A 14,582-nucleotide genomic window follows, 5' to 3' on the forward strand; every position below is an offset into this window, starting at 1 on the left:
ATGCATTGCTTCATTCTTTTTTACGGCTAAGTGATATTCCATTCTGGGTATATATCACATCTTCTTTATCCATTCATCTGTGGATGGACACATAGGTCGCTTCCAAGTCTTGGCTGTTGTGAATAGTAAGTAGTGCTGCAGTGAACTTTGGGGTGGACGTATCTTTTTGAAATAGAGTTTTTGTCTTTTCTGGTTGTATGCCCAGGAGTAGGATTTCTGGATCATATGGTAGCTCTATTTTTAGTTTTTAAGGAACCTCCACACTGTTCTCCATAGTGGCTGCACCAATTTACATTCCCACCAACAGCATAGGAGGATTATGGATTCATATTTTTGTGAAAGATGTCCTTGACTAGGCCTAAGAATCTTCTCTTTTCTATTTTGTTTTTACGGAGAAATATTTGGGAGGATGCAACTCCCTGAAGTGATCCCGAGAAAGACACCACCAGGGTTTGATCTCATTCTGAACCATGAAACGCTCATACCCCCCACCACACTCTTGGCTGGGGCCAGCCTAGTCTGACTCTCACCTCCTCGGCATCCTACCTACCAGGGTCCCAGAGCCTTCCCTCCCCTGAGCTTCTATGTCAGCCCTTCTAGCTCTAATTGTACACTTCGTGTAGCTCAAAGCAGTGTATAGTTAATAACTTCTTACATAAATCTCATATTAAATTACACTTTTCCTTCTTTCCTCAACTAGACTGTAAGTTTTTCGGGGACAGAAAGCATGTCCTGTGAGCTACAGTCTCTTCCATGTATGCTATCTAAGCTCCTGACAAATATTGAAAGAGGAAAACAAATTCATTTGGCAGTTTGATGGTCATACAGCAGACGAGTGAGCGGTGCAGAGCGCGGTGCTTTGCCAGGACGACTTTAGCTCCTGTGGGCAGAGCAATGCCGAATCTACCATTCCCTCCACCCTCCACGTGCTCTCTGTCCCTCTCCCGTTTGTTCTGCCATCTCTCCCTGTTTCTCTCTCTCTTTTTTGGCTGTGTAGCCTAGCTTGTGGGATCTCAGTTCCTCGACCAGGGATAGAACTCAGGCCCTCAGCAGCAAAAGTGCCAAGTCTTAACCACTGAACTGCCAGGCAATTCCCTTCTCTCTCTTTTCATTTTTCCATCCTTCTTGCTCTGTGAAAAGTTACTTTTATCACCTATTTCAGGATCCAGTCTCTGCCAGGTGCTGGGACGAGTACAAGCTCATAGCATCCTGGGGTACCCTGACTTTATCTATTTCCTTCCCACTCTTCTTATTCCCTTCAGCCGTGTTTATTGAGCATTTTCCACATAGGAGCTTACACAGGAGCTCCTTGCAGAACACCACAGAGAGCTGGCGGGACAGCACGCTCTCCCATGCATCCTCTGAAAGTACCTGGCACCCTCTCAGCTTGGGGGAATCTTTAGGAAGGACACTTTCTGCACAGTGAGGGGACCAGAGGGAACAGAAGTGATTCTTAACATCTCTCTCAGCACCGCAGATCCTCAGAGCGGTTGAAGAACAGGAAGGGCAAAACCAGGGAAGCCAAACACAGACCTACTGCAGTGGCTGCCCACCCCGAGCTGAGCTGTGATCTCAGGGGTGCCTGGCAAGGACCGGCAGGGGGCCTCCCAGTGCACTGAATAGAACAGGGAAGCCGTCTCCCTGAGGACTGGCCTCCTGGGACCTGAGAATTGACAGCCAGCTCCACCTGGTCCCCTGGAGTTAGCTATTGCTGCAGGTATTAATTGGAGAAGGCAATGGCAACCCACTCCAATACTCTTGCCTGGAAAATCCAATGGATGGAGGAGCCTGGTAGGTTGTAGTCCATGAGGTCACTGAGGGTTGGACACGACTGAGCGACTTCACTTTCAATTTTCACTTTCATGCATTGGAGAAGACAATGCCAACCCACTCCAGTGTTCTTGCCTGGAGAATCCCAGGGACAGGGGAGCCTGCTGGGCTGCCGTCTATGGGGTGGCACAGAGTTGGACATGGCTGAAGTGACTTAGCAGCAGCAGCAGGTATTAATGGCAGGAGAGAAAAATCTCTAGACAATGAGGTGATGCGTTGGGCAGAGTATGAATGTGGGAAACGTGAGCGATGCTGTTAGGAATGGCCTCGTCAGGAATGGGGACGGAAACAGAGCCCTGCACTTGGAGTGTGAACCTTGGCTTTGCTTCTCCCTAGAAAGTGGGCTTGAGAAAGCCCTCTGGCTCCCGAGCCTGACCACCTCCTGAGCTCACGGGGCCCGAGTCTGCTTCAGTCTCCGCATGTGGCACAGTGGCCCGTGTTCTGTTACAAGTGATCTCTCACAGGTGAGGACAGCGTTCTCTCCCATTTCCACCCCACCCTCCTGTACCCCTGTCTTACATCTTCTTCTTTCCATCTCATTTACCTAGTTGAGAGCACTGAGCCCAGAGGCCTCTTACTCCAGCTCCAAAGCTTGCACTCTGGGTAACAATGTTTGATGCCGAGGTTCTCAAACGTGCCCAGCAATCATCATCACTGGGAGGCCTTGTTTAATCCAGGTGCTCAGACTCTAACACCCAAGTGTCTGATTCAGTGATGGGGCTGAGGACCTACACTTCCAAGCAGTTCCCAGATATGCTGATACTGCTGGTCCAGGGACCAGCTCTAAGAATCACCGCTAGGAATCTTCGTGATTGGAGATGTCCTTCTCAGGACATGTCCGCTCAAAGAATCGCTGCTGGAGGCTTCGTGATGTGGGTGTGGATGCCCTTTCTCAGGACATGCTCCTTCTTCATAGTGGAGTCTTGACAAGGGTAGGTTTGAGACTCACAGGAACAGAAAACTTAGAACCCAGAACAGGCCCTGGATTTGAAGTCAGACTCTGAATCCAGATCCAGCTCTTACTAGTTACCGGCTCTGTGGCTGTGACCAAGACGCGTAGCCTCTCTCGGGCTTTCTTTCCTCATCTGTTAAATGGGAATGATCACAGTGGGTTGGCAAAAAAGTTCATTGGGGTTTTTCTGTGACATCTTCCCAAACTTTCTGGCCAACTCAATACCTGTTTCAGAGGATTAAATGCTGAAGTTTCTTTTATGGAGAGTCTGGCACTTGTTAGACATTCAGCTATTGATTCAAGTTTGGACTCCATTGGAAAACATCAGTGACAGTGCTTCTGTTTCTGCCCACATGGGGGTGTGGTGGGTGTTCAGGACTCCGCCAGGTAGATTCCATGGGCTGTTCTAGAAAACATTTGTCTCAGTCTTGTGGACAGGTCATGGTTAATGGACAGACATGTGATCTGGTGTTTTTCTTGGATAGTCTCCTGGGCGGTATCACCTTTGTGAAACCTCAGCACCGAGCTTTGCATTTTACCTTGCATGTTACCGGGAGGTCCGTGCATGTTTGAGTTTGGGGTGGGTGGGGGAGGACAGCTCTTCTGTACCTGTTGCTGGAGTTGACCCCTACACCTAACTGAGGGATGGCAGTCATGAGGTCAGCAACGCAGAGCCAGGGTTGCTTCAGAGATTGGTAATATTTATCCTCCTCAGGCCTATTGTTTGCTATACACCTCAGCCTCAGGGAAGTTGTTCGCCATCTCCAGCCTGTGTTCTTCTCTTAGTGAGAATGTGACTGCTAGGCTGCAGTGAGACACTACCTATTGAGATTTTTTATTCTCATTTTTTAAAACTGGAGTATAATTGATTTACAATGTTACTGGCAAGGACTCATTGCTTAGTCAGTGAAGAGTCTCCCTGCATTGCAGGAGACCTGGGTTTGATCCCTGGGCCTGGAAGATCCTCTGGAGAAGGAAATGGCAACCCACTCCAGTATTCTTGCCTGGAGAACCCCATGGACAGAGGGGCCTAGCAGGCTATAGTCTATGGGGTTGCAGAGTTGGACACGACTTAGTGACTAAAGCACCAACCACCACCACTGAGTCAGTTATACACATATATACATCCAATCTCTTTTTAAGATTCTACTCCTGTACAGACCATTACAGAGTACTGAGTAGAGTTCCCTGTGCTAAACAGTAGGTCCTTATTAGCTATCTCTGGTTCCTCTGCCTTTTCTAAAACCAGCTTGAACATCAGGAAGTTCATGATTCATGTATTGCTGAAGCCTGGCTTAGAGAATTTTGAGCATTACTTTACTAGCATGTGAGATGAGTGCAATCGTGCAATAGTTTGAGCATTCTTTGGCATTGCCTTCCTGACTTGCCTCTTGAGAAATCTGTATGCAGTTCAGGAAGCAACAGTTAGAACTGGACATGGAACAACAGACTGGTTCCAAATAGGAAAAGGAGTACGTCAAGGCTGTATATTGTCACCCTGCTTCTTTAACTTATATGCAGAGGACATCATGAGAAACGCTGGACTGGAAGAAACACAAGCTGGAATCAAGATCGCTGGGAGAAATATCAATAACCTCAGATATGCAGATGACACCACCCTTATGGCAGAAAGTGAAGAGGAGCGAAAAAGCCTCTTGGTGAAAGTGAAAGTGGAGAGTGAAAAAGTTGGCTTAAAGCTCAGCATTCAGAAAATGAAGATCATGGCATCCGGTCCCATCAGTTCATGGGAAATAGATGGGGAAACAGTGGAAACAGTGTCAGACTTTATTTTTTGGGGCTCCAAAATCACTGCAGATGGTGATTGCAGCCATGAAATTAAAAGACGCTTACTCCTTGGAAGAAAAGTTATGACCAACCTAGAGAGCATATTCAAAAGCAGAGACATTACTTTGCCAACAAAGGTCCGTCTAGTCAAGGCTATGGTTTTTCCAGTGGTCATGTATGGATGTGAGAGTTGGACTGTGAAGAAAGCTGAGCACCGAAGAATTGACGCTTTTGAACTGTGGTGTTGGAGAAGACGCTTGAGAGTCCCTTGGACTGCAAGGAGATCCAACCAGTCCTTTCTGAAGGAGATCAGCCCTGGGATTTCTTTGGAAGGAATGATGCTAAAGCTGAAACTCCAGTACTTTGGCCACCTCATGCGAAGAGTTGACTCACTGGAAAAGACTCTGATGCTGGGAGGGATTGGGGGCAGGAGGAGAAGGGGACCACAGAGGATGAGATGGCTGGATGGCATCACTGACTGGATGGACGTGAATCTGAGTGAACTCCAGGAGTTGGTGTTGGACAGGGAGGCCTGGTGTGCTGCGATTCATGGGGTTGCAAAGAGTCGGACATGACTGAGCGACTGAGCTGAACTGAACTATTAGCTATCTGTTTATATATGTGCCGTGAGTGCCATGCTAAGTTGTTTCAGTCGTGTCCGACTCTTTGAGACCCTATGGACTGTAGTCCGCCAGGCTCCTCTGTCCATGGGATTCTCCAGGCAAGAATCCTGGAGTGGGTTGCCATGCCCTCCTTCAGGGGCTCTTCCCAATCCAGGGATCAAACCCAGGTCTCTCAGGTCTCCTGCATTGGCAGGCAGGTTCTTTACCACCAGTGCCACCTAGAAAGCCCCTCTTTATGTATAGTAGTGTGTATATGTCAATCCCAATCTCCCAGCTTATCTCCCCCTCTTTCCCCCTTGGTAACCATTACCGTGTTTTCTACATCTGTGGCTCGATATCTGTTTTACAAATAGGTTCATTTGTACCAGTTTTTTAGTTCCACTTACAAGCGATTTCATATGATATTTACCTTTCTCGGCATATAAGCTCTTAAAATAGCACCTAGCCCGTGGCAAGCACTCAGCACCTGTTGGCCTTTGTTATTTATTGAGAACCTACTGTGTTCCAGGCATGCTGCAGAGGGCAGGCATTTATTCCCCAAACACAAGCACTACCTTATATCCGGGGGATTGATGGTGGGTAAGACAGTGTACTCTTGCTTTTCTTTTCTTTTTTTTCATGTGGCTTGTGGGATCTTATTTCCCCAGCCATGGACTGAACTGGGCCCTCAGCAGTGACAGTGTGGGAGTTCTAAGCACCTGACTGCCAGTTAATTCAGTCTGCTCTTGTTTCCAAGTACCATTTCTAAAAGAAGCAAGGCATTGGAATGGGGCTTGTCCGAGTGAGGTCACTCAGCTGGGGAGCAGAGCCTATTCTGTCCTTTGGTCCTGCCCATGTGGGGCGCTGCCCTTACTGCTTCATCACCAGACGCTGATAATTATCACTTGAGAGGAGAATGAAAGCATCCATTTACTAGTTCTGAAAGTATGGTGGTAGATCCAAATCTGTAGTTTTTAGACATTTTGATTTGATTTATAGATCTCAGATACTAATTTATATTCATATAATACTTTCATTATAAAATATGTAGTGATACAAAGATTTGTATGTATATAGGAGTTTTTTTTTTCTTTTTAATTTGGGTTTATAAATGGTTTGGAACAGGTTGCAGAAACATCGTCTGTTGCTCTTTTTAATATATCTCGAGCATGCTATGACACATCCTGAAATAATTTGCTTCAGAAAAAAGCACTGCTCTCTCTCTTTTGCAGATGTAACTGTAAATATTACTTTGAGGTATGTAATTGCTGCAACCGTCTCCATTTGAAGGAAGACTTCTAACCCGTCCATCTCCCATCTCTTGCTATTATCAAGAAATCAGAAATATTGACTTAAAAGGCATTATTCAAATGTGTTGAATGTAAACACTGAAGAAGTCTGAGAACAGCCACAAATTTTCCTTTGCTTAATGCAGCCTTGAAAATATTTCGAGTATTCTGTTTTACAGGCATGCATTCACTCTGCTTAGGGAAAATATTACTTCAAGCACATCTTAGCATGCCAAGAACGCTTCTAGTGCCTGGCACTTAGTAGGAACTGAACCGATGGTTGAAGGTTGACTTGAGCTGAAGTTTGCTGGGATGCAAGTCTTGCTATGCCACCTGGAAACTCTTGGGTTCCTTTAGGTATACAGACAGCTCTGGCAGGACTTGGTGAGGGGCTCTGGCTAGGGGCAGGCAGGCCTACAACCCTTCTGGGCAGCGGGACATTGCTCAGAATCAGACCTGGCTCAACGCAGAGCTAGAGATGGCTTCACAATTGGTCCCTTGTCACTCATTTCATCGAGTGGCCCTCCTTCTGAGCTCTCAGACTTGGCTGCGAGCCCCTTGGAGACAGGACTCTGCCTCTCGTTTCAGCATTTTCAAGAGCCTGTCCTAATGCCGTAATTGCTCGTAAATGTTTTGCTCAATTGAAAGAAAAAGGAAAGAAACCAAGTGGGCACATGGCTCCCTCTAGTCTCCTCACTTCTGAGACCTGGCTGTGAACTCATGGCCGGATCCTCCCATGATTCATCACTTAAATCATTCAGCCACTGAAGGATGCAAGCTTTTCCCTCAAAGGCTGTCTCCTGGGCTGTTTAGAGACCTGGGTGGGCGGTGGAAATAGCCCTGGTCTGAAATGCTATGGATGACTGGGCGGTGCTTTTTAAAAATTTTTAATTTTTTTATTGGCTGTTTTACCTTACACATAATCTTTGAATTTTTTTTTAATGGAAGTACAGTTGAATTACAATGTTCATAAATTACTGCTGTACAACAAAGTGAGTCAGTTATATATGTGTGTGTGTGTGTGTGTGTGTGTGTGTGTGTGTGTGTGTATAGGGGGGTTCCCACGTAGCTCTAGTGGTAAAGAACTCACCTGCCAATGAAGATGTAAGAGACCGGGGTTCGATCCCTGGGTTGGGAAGATCCCCTGGAGGAGGAGATGGCAACCCACTCCAGTATTCTTGCCAGGAGAATCCCACGGACAGAGAAGTCTGGTGGGCTACAGTCTATGGGGCCACAAAGAGTCAGACATGACTGAAGCGACTCATCACATACTCATGCATATATATATATATATATATATATATATATATATATATATAAATAATTCTTTTTTATATTCCTTTCCATTATGGTTTATCACAGGATAGTGACACTACTTCCTTGTGCTGTACAGTGGGACCTTGTCTATCCATCCTATATATAATAGCTTACCTCTGCTAACCCCAGCTCCCATTGCATCCCTCTCCCATAACCAACACTTGCATCACGCACGTGCTGGCAGTCTGGAAGTTCAACCTATGTCAAGTCCCTTCTCGTTCTAGATCTCGGTCTCCCTGTAACGTTTAAGATCACTGAGAGCAATATGTGTCTATCCCATTAACGATATGTGTGTGTGTGTGTGTGTGTGTGTGTGTGTGTGTGTGTGTGTGTGTGTGTGCTGGTCAGCTTATTTGCCACGGCAACAAAAGTTCTACTCCTTTATTCATGAACAAAGAAATATTCTGACCTATTTTTCGGCAGAGCGAAGTTCTGGAATTTCAAATCACTGGATCCTTCTTTGGCTATTTTTCTATTGCCCCTGTGATGAAAGAAAATAGATTATCGTCAGGAAATAGCAAGAAGTGAGGGGAAAAATTAATTAAGTGCATTCATTCACAGAAATAACCACTCAGTGAGACGTAAGTAATTAACGTCTCACACGTAATTTCAAATCTCTCTTTGCATTTTCAGTGGAGTTAAACAAAATCTGGACTTAAGATAATCCAATTACTTGAAAATATACCTTTTTTTTTTTTTTAAATGTAAGAGCTTTATTTTACAAGGAGCAATAGCCTGGGGTAGAATAAGTGCCCCTAACCAGATGAAGACGTGGGCTTTCTCACATCAGCGTGGTCAAGTGGTGTCCTCCCTAAGGTCCCTGAATTTCCATGACATTGCTCTGTACAGCAAAAAGAATCACACACGTACCACCCGGTTAAGGGGAGGCTGTCAAACAAGGACAGTGCCTGCAGGCCAGGAAATGTCCTACGTGCTTTCCTATGTTGGCTGAATTCAACCAAAACTAGCAAACATCATCCGGGGTAGGGAGGAAGCTCACTTAGGAATAGCAACTCAGATCCAAATAATATGTATTGAACTCCTGTATAATTTAGGGACTTTGTGATGCTATTTTCTATGAAGAGATTAACTAATTTTAAATTGAGTTAATTTGTTCAAATTCAGTAAGGCATTCTCTATCATAAAGAATCTCTAGTTCATTTCATTAGCCAAGTTTAATGTACTTTCATTTTTCTTGCAGGCATTTTGTGAGCTCTATTAGACGTTAACGGATGATCCCTTCCTCCACAAATGCTCCTTGGCAGCTACCAGGGTACCTCCTCTGACCTGCTTGCCCTCCTGGTTCTCTCTACTTGGGCCATACCTGCTTCTTCTAGGACCTTAGATTTTCCTCTCCTCCCTCCCCTGGGGCTCTTCCAGGGACTGGCCCCTCTTTCTCAAACGCTTGCTTGTCTTTCTTCTTCCCCTGCATCAAACTCAAGCTTCTGAGTTCAGTTCACCTGTCATTTCATCAGAGAAACCTCCTTTCTCCTCTGAGACAGACCCCTTCTAGCACTCGTCTGAGTTTTAGTTGTCCTTCGACTTAACATGTAGGTTGTATTCATAACTGCGACACTGAGGAACTGCCATCTCCATGAGGGCAGAGACTGCAGGAGACTGCATGTCCAGGGCTTGGGATGGTGCCTGATTGTGCAGGACATGCTGAAAGATGACCTGAGGCTCTCTCTCCAGTCAGGATTTTTTAAAACTTTTTTTCTGTGTTGGAGTATGGTCGATTAACAGTGTTGTAATAATTTTAGGCGCACAGCAGAGTGACTCAGCCGTACATCTGTGTGTATCCATTCTCCCCAAGGCTCCCCTCCCATCCAGGCTGTCACATAACATTAAGCAGAGTTCCCTGTACTATGGATGAAACTAGAGATTGTTACACTGAGTAAAGTCAGACAGAGAGAAATATCCATCTAGGATTTTTTGTATAGCCTATTAACTGCAACACAATAAATTAAAAACGTAGTGAGTTGTTTGGATATATTTTGTCACCGTGTAAATTGATCATCTAGAAAGATGATGCATGATTCCATTATTTTTCAGTTTTTGTTATTCCACAATTACACAGTTGTTTCATTACTGTATTATCTTATATTCAATACATTTTATTATTTCATTGTTTTTTATTTATCTAGGTGAAAGCTCGATTCATAAATCTTTATCTGCATTCTGACTTCATTTCTAAGCTCTGGACATAAACATCTACCTTCTGGAATTTTTTAACTGGTCACCCCCAGCTGACTCAGGCCCTTTCCTAGTGAACGGCCCCATTGTTCACAGAACTTCCAAACAATTATTTGTGCACTCACCTTGAGTCTTCCCTCCCTTGTCCTCTCCATCCTCACCATCTCCACAATTTGTTACCAGATCCTACAAACTGAGTCCCAAACATCTCTCTTCAATCCTTTAAATGATGCCTAGTCTTAGCTCTGCCTTCATTCTCTCCAGCCTGGACTTCGGTGTCAGCCCCCTAGCTTCCTGGGCTCCAATCCACCCACCAAACTGCAATGAGAACAACCATCTTTTTAGCTGGCAGAATATAACCAAGTCACCTCTACTTGAAATCCCCACCCCTCCTCCATTTCCACAGGACAGAGTCCACAGTCTTTACCAGGATCCCTGCTCCAGGGGCCTTGGATACAATTTGTATTATTTGTATTCTTATTTCCTGCTAGCCCTGCTCTCTGACCAGGCCCTTCACATTGTCCCTGCTTGCCACATGACAGGCCAGTGGATCAGAGACTAGGTGTTGAGGCAAGGAATGCTTCATCTGGAGAGCTTACTGCCAAGAAGATGGCAGACTAGTGTCTCAAAATAACCATCTTATTGCTGTCTGGATGCCAGTTTCTTTTGTAGAACAGAGATGGGGGGCAGTGAGGAAACGAAGTTAAAAGGCCATTAATCTTACAAATATCTCTTAGAAAGGCAACCCTAGGACAGGGGTGTGTGATAATTCTTCCTTCCTGATATCCTCAGGTGGACAAGGTCCTGAACAAAGACACTTTAGTTAACAATCAGGCAGAGGGGCAGGATTTTCTGAGGCAGGATACCATGGATGATGACAATAACAAAAGCAATGAAAAGCAAGTCAAACAGTTCCAACAGCAAGAAACAGTTCCCGTATGGAGTCAGAACTGGCTCTTTCCTGCAATAATAGTTTCCATTCTTCAAGGCTTAGTTCAAACATTAGTTCCTTGTGAGGTCTTCTGTGCTGCTTCCTCTTAGTTTTAGTATTTTTGGTATGTCTCTATTCTACCATTCATTCATTTGTTCATGAATCCATTTATTCATTAACTCAACACAATCTTAGAGATATTATAAATATCAGATCTATTTTGTGCCCGACAATGGGATGAAGTTGTAAAGAAGACACATGAAGCCTTCCTGGTGAATCTTTTATGGTTGTCGGGAGACAGGCCATGAACAAGTAGATAAACAATCATATTTTTATCATATTTCTGTGTATGTGTGCCTGTTCAGGTGTTCATGTTCCCCTAGAGTAGATTTTTGTGAGAAGACGCATATCCTGGGAATATTTTCTCTCCCAGCACAAGGACTAGCTGACCTCAGGTGTGACCTCAGGAATATTTTTAAGGTATGAAATGATGCATTAATAATAAATAGATAAATGAATGCCCTGCCCACCTGGGCTCTTATAGAATAGTGAACCACTCACTCTATTGCATAGGGTCCTTTAGGTCTCTCTGATACCAGGCAACTTCTGATGTGTCCCTGCACTGAGAAGGAGACCCTTGGTTTCATTACATCTCTAAGGTATGGGCAACATTTCTGTGCTCTGACAGCCAGGGTAACATTTGCTGAAAAGGCTTTAACCAGTTCAATTTTAGGAGAATATGGGGGGTTCTGGGAATTTTCTAAACCTCTTCCTGGGATCCCCAAGAACCCAACAGCCTGGGAGCTTCCTCTGACCTTTCCAGAGAATTGACTTTTGCTTTTTTATCTTTAGGAAGAGAGTTTAACTCAAGCTCTTTTTCTATTTTATATTTACAGTAACCCTCAGCAGGGTAGTTAACGTAACTAACCTAAGTTGGGCGGGCATCCTTCTCAGCTTTTTGCTACAGATGAGGGAACAGGGACCTTGAGAGTGGAGGGGATCTGGTTCAAGGTCACCAAGCTGGTTGATGGCCCAGCCAGTGCTCCACACCAGTTCTCTAATCTGCCAGGTATGTGCTACATGCACGCTCCCCCTGGGGGAGCCAGGGTGTGAGGCTGGCTGATACTCAGGGTCAGGCCCCTCTGAGACCCACAAAGGAACAGGAGCGAGAGTGAGTGGGCGTGCTACTGCTGCTAAGTCGCTTCAGTCGTGTCCAACTCTGTGCGACCCCATAGACAGCAACCCACCAGGCTCCCCCGCCCGTCCCTGGGATTCTCCAGGCAAGAACACTGAAGTGGGTTGCCATTTCCTTCTCCAATACATGAAAGTGAAAAGTGAAAGTGAAGTTGCTCAGTCATGTCTGACTCTTAGTGACCCCATGGACTGCAGCCTGACAGGGTCCTCTGTCCATAGGATTTTCCAGGCAAGAGTACTGGAGTGGGGTGCCATTGCCTTCTCCAATGGGCGTGGAGGGGTACAAAGAATGAGGAGGTGGTGCTGTTCTTCCCACAAAAGATTATTTAACAGATGAACAAAGCTGGCCAGTTAACAGCCATCAAAGGTCCATCTAGTCAAGGCTATGATATTTCCAGTAGTCGTATATGGATGTGAGAGTTGGACTATAAAGGAAGCTGAGCACTGAAGTATTGATGCTTTTGAACCGTAGTGTTGGAGAAGACTCTCAAGAGTACTTTGGACTGCAAGGAGATCCAACCAATCCATCCGAAAGGAAATCAGTCCTAAATATTCATCAGAAGCACTGATGTTGAAGCTGAAACTCCAGTACTTTGGCCACTTGATGCAAAGAACTGACTCATTTGAAAAGACCCTGATGCTGAGAAAGATTGAAGGTGGAAGGAGAAGGGGATGACAGAGGATGAGGTGGTTTGATAGCATTACCGACTCAATGGACATGAGTTTGAGTGAACTCCGGGAGTTGGTGAAGGACAGGGAGGCCTGGTGTGCCGCAGTCCATGGGGACGCAAACAGTTGGACACGACTGAGCGACTGAACTGAGCTGAACTGAACCTGGACAGTGAGCAGTTAAGTTTATTTGTTTTTAAAACACATGAAAAGAACAGAGAACAGTAGAAGGTTTAACATTAGAAGAGGTTCTCTCCCTTTCTCCCCCTCCCTTTCCAGTTATTCGGAATGAAGATATGCTTGCTAATCATAAGGAACATCACAGTGTCCTACCCCACAGTCTTCCCACCCCACAGTCTTCCTCTCCACCAGCTCGTTCTGACTCAAATCATTCCTTAGGGTTTCAGGTTTTAGGAACACATTAAAAAAAATGTACCATGATGAAAGAGTTATAAAGTCTCAGTATATCACAGAAAATATTATTTAAGAATGTTTATCATACCAGGTCAAAACTGTTTGCTTCGCATTAAACTGGTAACTGACCTTGGAAGGAGACAGTCAACGTTTCCACAAACTGGTCTTGGCATTTGTGAGCCTGCATTGATGATTCTGTATATGGCAGTAGTATAGGTAGTTATGCACCATTTTCAAGACCTCAAACATCTAAGACCAGCTGTCCTTCCTGTGGGCCGTTCAGCCTGCCTCATCCACATAGTAAAAGAAATTCAATGAGCAAGTTTAAATGGCTGCTCTATTGCTTATCTCTGATTCTCATCAAGTGCCCCCAGGGAAGCAACACAGGTTAGTTTACTTAACAGTGAACTCAGCACATCCCGAAAAAAGGGGAAGTGCCATTGGCTGGTGGGGAAACTGAGGCACAGAGTGCCCCTGGGTGAGCCAATTAATTGTTCTTGTAATCACCTTGTCCTCTGCTGAGAAAGAGCATATCACCTCGCAGGAGCCAGGTTCTCTACTCAACTATCCACTTATCACTTCTGGTTTTATAATTTTTGGCTATTTTTGCTTTCCTTTTCCTCCTTGGCACCTCCCTTCTGAGTGGTCAGTTGACAAAACTCATCCAGTCCTCCTTCACATGTCTTCTTGTTCCATCCCTTTCTTATACTCTCTCTTCTCAGGACCAAGGAGTTTTCAGGTAGCTCTAACAGAAGTCAGTTCTGCATAGGTGAATCAGTATATACTGGCTGTAGTATGTTGAAGGGTGACTACAGAAAGATGTATCTATCAAAACTGAATTATTTGAGAAGAGGGTCTTTGACAATGTAATTAAGGTGAGATCTTGAGATGAAATTGTTCTGGATTAGGGTGGCCTTGTATTCAAAGTTGGGCTTCCCAGCTGGCTCAGTGGGTAAAGAATCTGCCTGCAATGCAGGAGCTGAAGGAGACTTCGGTTTGATCCCTGGGTCATGAGGATCCCCTGGAGGAGTGCATGGCAGCCCACTCCAGTATTCTTGCCTGGAGAATCCCATGGACAGAGGAGCCTGGCGGGCTACAGTGCATGGGGTCACAAAGAGTTGGACACGAGTGAAGCTACTAAGCATGCACACACATACCATATCTAAGGACAGGTTTTCTAAGAAAAGAAGACAATAGGAGAAGACACACAAGAGAAGGGCATGTGCCATCCCATGGGAAGATGGAGACAGAGATTGGGGTGATGGTGCCACAAGCCAAGGAGCTTCTGGAGCACCCAAAGCTGGAGGAAGACAGGAAGGCTACGCTAAAGGCTTCAGAGGAGACACAGCCCTCGGGATTGATTTCAGTCTTCTGGGCTCCAGAACAGTGAGAGAATACCTTTCTGT

General features: G+C 45.3%; 1 protein-coding gene across 1 annotated transcript in view; it reads right to left on the reverse strand.

The window, feature by feature from the left end:
* The window catches only part of CLNK (cytokine dependent hematopoietic cell linker), a 191,943-nt gene that overhangs the window by 104,885 nt on the left and 72,476 nt on the right, over positions 1–14,582 (reverse strand). The window contains exon 3 of the mRNA XM_052641789.1: positions 8,185–8,256. Within this exon, the coding sequence (XP_052497749.1) occupies positions 8,185–8,256 (72 nt within the window). The remainder of the gene's footprint in view (positions 1–8,184; positions 8,257–14,582) is intronic.

The sequence above is a fragment of the Budorcas taxicolor genome, chromosome 6, assembly GCF_023091745.1.
Source record: "Budorcas taxicolor isolate Tak-1 chromosome 6, Takin1.1, whole genome shotgun sequence".
NCBI lineage: Eukaryota > Metazoa > Chordata > Mammalia > Artiodactyla > Bovidae > Budorcas > Budorcas taxicolor.